Here is a 7,118-nt window from a genome sequence, read left to right on the forward strand (position 1 = left end):
GGGTTAGTTGTTTTCAAAACAAGGGTCTAACTAGCTAGCTAGCTTTCTGTCTGTCTATCAATCTAGGAGGTAAAGTACCTGCTTGCCTGCTTATTTTTTATTTGCTTTGAAAAAGACAGACGGTTGAAATCATTGTTTCATTTTTAGATAAATGAATTTATTTGATGGTGTCGACTTATTATTTTTGTTTACAGTAATCTGTCTCCAGAATATAGGTGACAACAAAATAGGACTTAATGACTCTGTAAAACATAAATAAATACATTTAAACACTCTACAGTCTCTATACATACATAAATAGTTTAGCATACAATCAATACAAGATTGAAATGTAGTACAGTACTACAAAGTAATATTCATATAAAAAATGTGTTAATATATGAAGAGCTTCATTCCAAAATGCACTATATCCATTTCCACGTGACGATAAGGCGGCTCCTACCACCCCTCCAGGAGTAAATCTATAGCAATATCTGGAAATGTGTTGGAATTTAGCATTTTTACTAAAAAAAAAAAAAACCTATATTTTTAAATAGACTGCGATGGACTGGCATCCCATCCAGGGTGAAGTCTCGCGTCTCGCCCTGCGTATCCCCGGTTAGGTTCCGGCTCACCGCGACACTGTAAAAGATTAAGAGGTTAATGATAATGGACGGATGGATGGATTTTTAAATAGACATACAGACAGGTATATAGAACTGTGGCGGAGTGTCTCCCCCGTATGTATTTGTATTATTATTTGTATTTTTGTTTGCGGCGCAGATCAAAGCGCCGCGTATTTGTTAAATAAATAAAACAAACGATTTAAACAAACAACAAAACACAAAACGAAAAGGCGCGTTGGCCAAACAAATAGAAACAAATAAGCGTGCTGGTTTTAGCACCAGCACACTACTTGGCAGTTGTTTTGAATCTTTCTCTCTCCTCTGTACACTCTCTCCCCGCACGGACTGCTGTAGGTTCTTACACTCTGGCCGAGGGGTTAACTAGCTGTTAATTATCTTATTACCCCTCGGCCACAGTCTGCAGTTTAGTAAGGACGCGTGACTGCCAGCTCATTAAATAATCAGTAGCTCATCAGCCACGCATCCTCACAAGGTTTTTAATTTATAAAAACAAACAACAAATACGCGGCGCTTTGATCTGCACCGCAAACAAAAATACAAATAAATATAGGGGCGGGACACTGCCGCAAGATCCCACCCTGTCTGTCTGTCTGTGTCTCTGCTGGTACAGAGCTGGCAAGTTCAGATTTATTATAGTTTTTCACAACCATTTACACATGTTTCCTGAAATTATACTCCATTTACTCAAAACTATAAACACAAAACAAAAAACCCACACCGTACTGGCCAAACCTCAGAAGTCTCAGACCAAACGAGACACTCTATTCAAAATCTTCCATCTAAATGTAACTTTACCTTCAAATGGCACACAAAAGCCATCAAATAAATAGACCCTACTGAATACCCATTACACACAGGTGAGATCAATGAAAAACATTATTATAAAATATGCTTTTTCAGTATTACCTCTATAAGTCTTGCACTTTGCAACAGCATGCTACTGTAATCTGTATACATTATGTTGGAGAGTATGCTCAAGTGTAAAAACAATACACAAATAACAGAATTTTCAAAATTATATTTTCAGAATTTCAACTGAATTTGCTAGCAGTCAACAAAAGTTGGGGAAACAAAAGTAGCCCAAGTAAAAATATTTCAACTAAAGTAAGAGAATATATACTCATTGTAGGTAAAGAAAGAAAAAGGAAAAGTTTATTGGGCCTCAGCATCCTGTCTCTGGCCTAGGTCAGGTGATGTTGAGGCCGAATACACTACAGCACAGGCAATGTTTTCAGTGGCCTGGTGCAGTACCGCTCAGTGCCTGAGTGAGTGAGGGGGGCACTGTTCTCAGTGTTGTTATTCATGATATTAACCCTTTGCAGTCCATTTATTCAGCTCATGTCAGGCGTGTCACGTCCAGTTTATTTTCACACGTGCAGTTAATTTTAGACACGCTGTTTAAAAGCATTTTTTTCACAGTCAAACAGGTTTAAAAGGCAGGTTTAAAAGGCAAAGCATTCACTACTGCATCTCCAGCCCCGCCCCACCCTTTGTTCACTATAGTTTCACATATGCTAAGAAATAAATAATAATAATAGGCGTACATACCAATAAATCATCTCCTGATCACTCATTTTATCACCAAACGCCTCAATAATGTGACCCAAGTCATTATTTTATTACTATGACATTTCAAAAAAGCTCTGCACATGTCAGTGATATTCTCTGAGCGCTGATGCAGCAGCAGCTTGCTTGCTTGCTTATGGCTGTCTTACCTGATGCCTGGGGCTAGTATGACTATTCATGAGATACGCCCCTTTTTCAGCTTGTCTCGGCTCCTATCGCTCTCACTCAGCCATTTACTTTTTTCTGCTTTTTCTGGAGAAAAAACGACTAGAGACCTGTTTCTTGCATCTTTTTGATGATGTCGGACAGGGTCCAACATTGGACCGGATAGGAATAATTGCAATGTCGGACCAGGTCCGACGTAGTACCGCAAAGGGTTAATGGATGCAGTACCGCTCAGTGCCTGAGTGATTGAGTGGGGCACTGTTCTCAGTGTTTCATGATATTAATGGATGCAGTACCGCTCATTGCCTGAGTGGGTGAGGGGGGGGTGCGCTGTATTATATAGTAATATATATATATATCTATATATATATATCTATTATATATAAATATATAAAATATTTCTAACAGGTCAAAAAAAACTTTTTTTTACTTTTAAATAATATCAAAACACCTCCCCTCCACCTTCACCCCCCCTTGCCCTCCCTCTTCCCCCTCCCCCTTCTGAAACAAATATCTGGCTGATAATTATGAGTGACAGGAAGAGGTTTGGCTTTACAGACTGCAGTTTTATTGGTGAAAAGCAACAGGCATGATTCCAAATTGTCATCAGTGCATTCTTAAAAAAATACAATTCCAAGCCATGGTTAACAGCACACCAAATTAATTCATTCAATTGTATTTTCTATTTTTCACATCAATATGGAATAGATCTGAAATCATCTGAAAACACAAAAACTTAATTTCATTTGGGAGAGAGAGGAGGGAGAGGGGAGAGAGAGGGAGGGAGATGGAGAGGAAGAGGGGAGAGATAGGGAGAGGGAGAGGAGAGAGAAGGAGGTAGAGGGAGAGGGAGAGTGAGGGGACAGGGAGAGAGGGGGAGGGATAGGGGAGAGATATTTTAGATAGACAGATTTATAGACAGATGTATAGATAGACAGACAGATCAATCGATGTCACAGATTCACATTGTTAACAAGACCAGCTTGGAGTTGTCGCGATCAAGCAATCGTATCCTCTATTGCAAAAAACTCGCACTTCCAAACCTGCGGTGATGCCATCTTTGTTAAGCCCATCAGTATAAACATTGTAGTCTGAGTTTTCACCAATTTTCTCAAAGTTGTACAGCCACTGCCAAGATTGATAGGAATTATTGGGAGCACCTCTATAATAAAACCCAACCCAGCTATAATAATACTTGTCTTTATATTTCCAGTTGCTTCCCAGAGAGTTCTTGACGTACAGCTTCACTTCCGCGTAGAATGTGCGAAACACTAGGTGGACTAGGAAGTTCTCGTCGTTGCTGAACTGCACCGGTTCCTCCCAACACGCTTCGTCTATCCCTGGACTTTTCAGGACAAACCTGGCATACTCTCTTCTGAAAAAACGTGCTTGCATCCCGGGGTGAATTTGAGTGCTGGTTTCATAAGAACTGCTCTGTGCATTGTAAGTCCACTGCCAAGCGTCTGCGATATAGTTTTTGTCGCCCTCAGTTTCGGAATTGTACAAACCGATCCAGCTGTAGTATTCGTTCCAGGGTATATTTTCCCAGAGCAGAGTTGCGTATCCGTCCCTGGCTACAACCTGGACACTGGTTTCAGATTTCAACATGTCAATACATTCCCAATCGCTAGCCTCTCTCTTCCTTCTCCGCCCCGGATGAGGTACGACATGGCAGACCGCAGGGCTGTAACTGGGGTAACCCACCGCGGTTAAAAAATTGTTGAGGTTCAGGTTTCGTATTTGGACGACAAGGTTGGCAGCAATTTCGTACCCTGGTTGGTAATGGTTGGTGATATAAATACGCTCTACATTGAAGACGCTATTATGGACCCATGTGTTTAAAATAATCAGTCGTTCACTGTTGCTGTTCAATAGATTCCTATTATAGTACCTCCTGACAAAATATGGCAATTGTCCTGCCCCTGGGTGTGTGTTAGGGTTTAAGTTTCCAACAGTGTAGTAATGGGCGCCAGCAACAACAGGCAAGAGATAGTCTCCTAAATTGTTGTCAAATAAATTGTAGAAACGATGAAATCCGTAATTGCCTGCATTGGGATTGCTGAACAGCACAGTGTCTCCGTTGATGTCAATGTACGTCTCTGTCGAGCACAGCCACCAGAGCAGAGCGAAGCCATGCGAGGGGGGCTGGAACCCGAACACATTGATATTTCCCAAATTCTGGATAGTATGGATCGTGTGGGGTGTTAGGGTTACAAGTCTGGAGATGTGGGTCTTGTTAAACTCTTCGGTGAAGTTGAGTCTCGGGGGTGTTAGCTTTACACGTCTTATTAATGAGGTTTGGTTAAGATTGGTTTTCGAGGGTGGTAGCTCTACTTCTCTGGATAACAAGGTTTGATTAAGATTGGTTTTCGAGGGTGGTAGCTCTATTAGTCTGGATAACAAGGTTTGGTTAAGATTGGTTTTCGAGGGTGGTAGCTCTATTAGTCTGGATAAAGAGATTCGGTTAAGATTGGTTTTCGAGGGTGGTAGCTCTATTAGTCTGGATAAAGAGATTCGGTTAAACTCAGCGGTGAGATTGGTTATTGGGAGCTCTTCTCGTGCTGAAAGTCCAGTGAGCAAGGAGGATATGAACAGGGCCAGAGGCCACAGCGAGGGGCCTGAACTGAACTTCATGACTGCAGAGCTGGAGAGAGAGGGGAAAGGGGAGAGAGGAGAGAGGAGAGAGAAAGAGGGAGAGAGAGGAGGGAGAGGGAGAGAGAGAGAGAGAGAGGGAGAGGGAGAGAGGAGAGGGAGAGGGGAGGGAGGGAGGGAGAGAAGTTTAACTAAGAGCATGTACAATATATATACAGTAACTGTCTTCAGTGCTAAATTAAGAGCAAGTTTAACTAAGAGCAAGTACTATATATATATATATATATATATATATATATATATATATATATATATATATATATATATATATATACACACACACACATATATATATTGTGTAGGAAAGTGCAGCAACGCCTTTAAGGAATGGTGTTGCACCTCCTCAGTTTAATTGATGTAACATGCGTTTGTCCAGATAACCAATAAACAATGTCCTGCAACCAAGTCTGGTGTTTCACTTCCTTCTTTTATGCACTGAACTGAGTGCAGCTCGCTGCTTCTGCAGCATGTAAGTATACAGTGCTGGTTCAGTCCCGGGTCGTATGCACAACACTTGTATATAAACAGAATTGCTGCTGTGACGGCGCACAACAGAACACTGCGGGACTTTTAACTAACCACAGGGCAAAAGGAAACCACGGCAGGGAAAACACTTTAAAAAATAAACTGAACAAACAAAAGATTACCTCAACAAGAGGGAAAACGCATTTGTTTGTACTGAACAAATATTTATGAATTAAACCCAAACCTTCCCAAAACTTCCAAGCACCAGAGCACACTTATGCAGGCTTCTACAGGCAGGACAATCTGGCGGTGTTCCCCACGATCACACACTGCCCCTTACACACCCCCCGTTGTTCTGTTCTGCTTCCTCATAACCCCAGTAACCCCTCCCTACCAATTGGAGCTTGGGCTTCTGGGTTATGTAGTTTTTGTTCCTGCAACACCATTCCTTAAAGGCATTGCTGCCCTTTCCTTCATAATATATATGTAGACACAGTAACTGTCTTCAGTGTTAAATTAAGAGTAAATCAAGTTTAGCTATGAATGAAGGTTTACAGGCAGGTAGAGAGTTGAATTGATATTAATACACTGTGTATATTTTGAGAAATGTGAACTCACCAGCTCTGTTGCAGTGATGAAGTGGAGTTTCTCTAGCTGCTGAAGAAATTGATGCTGAAATGCAAAGATAATGTCCCGATTAAGTAGAAAGTTAAGGAGGGGAGGGGGCTATCACACCTGACCTCACTGTCATTGATTGGTCTGTCGCTGTTTAAATCAATTATACACCCCTCAGTGACATGATCAATAACTGTGATTTATTAACTGCTGTTATCTTAATGATCTTTGGATTTGAGTACAGTAACTGCAGTGCTAGTAAGAGCAAGTATAAGACACAGTACAATTCAATAACTGCAGTGCTAGTAAGAGCAAGTATAAGACAAAGTATAGTTCAATAACTGCAGTGCTAGTAAGAGCAAGTATAAGACACATAAGAACATAAGAACATAAGAAAGTTTACAAACGAGAGGAGGCCATTCGGCCAATCTTGCTCGTTTGGTTGTTAGTAGCTTATTGATCCCAGAGTCTCATCAAGCAGCTTCTTGAAGGATCCCAGGGTGTCAGCTTCAACAACATTACTGGGGAGTTGATTCCAGACCCTCACAATTCTCTGTGTAAAAAAGGTGCCTCCTATTTTCTGTTCTGAATGCCCCTTTGTCTAATCTCCATTTGTGACCTCTGGTCCTTGTTTTTTTTTTCAGGTCGAAAAAGTCCCTTGGGTCGACATTGTCAATACCTTTTAGAATTCTGAATGCTTGAATTAGGTCGCCGCGTAGTCTTCTTTGTTCAAGACTGAACAGATTCAATTCTTTTAGCCTGTCTGCATATGACATGCCTTTTAAGACCGGAATAATTCTGGTCGCTCTTCTTTGCACTCTTTCTAGAGCAGCAATATCCTTTTTATACCGAGGTGACCAGAACTGAACACAATATTGAAGATGAGGTCTTATTAGTGCATTGTACAGTTTTAACATTACTTCCCTTGATTTAAATTCAACACTTTTCACAATGTATCCAAGCATCTTGTTGGCCTTTTTTATAGCTTCCCCACATTGTCTAGATGAAGACATTTCTGAGTCAACAAAA

General features: G+C 40.9%; 1 protein-coding gene across 1 annotated transcript; it reads right to left on the reverse strand.

The window, feature by feature from the left end:
• Positions 1-3,174: 3,174 nt before the first annotated feature.
• Positions 3,175-5,806, reverse strand: LOC121308034. The gene is made up of 2 exons (XM_041240344.1): positions 5,719-5,806; positions 3,175-5,001 (listed from the first exon to the last, which is right to left on the reverse strand). The coding sequence occupies exon 2, from the start codon at positions 4,989-4,991 to the stop codon at positions 3,327-3,329; it is 1,665 nt and encodes a 554-aa protein (XP_041096278.1). The 5' UTR covers positions 4,992-5,001; positions 5,719-5,806; the 3' UTR covers positions 3,175-3,326.
• Between the last annotated feature and the right edge of the window lie 1,312 nt (positions 5,807-7,118).

Source organism: Polyodon spathula, chromosome 3 (assembly GCF_017654505.1).
Source record: "Polyodon spathula isolate WHYD16114869_AA chromosome 3, ASM1765450v1, whole genome shotgun sequence".
NCBI classification, from domain to species: domain Eukaryota; kingdom Metazoa; phylum Chordata; class Actinopteri; order Acipenseriformes; family Polyodontidae; genus Polyodon; species Polyodon spathula.

Coding starts and splice junctions, on each gene's coding strand:
- LOC121308034 (XM_041240344.1), bottom strand. CDS start 4,991: ATGAAGTTCAGTTCAGGCCCCTCGCTGTGGCCTCTGGCCCTGTTCATA.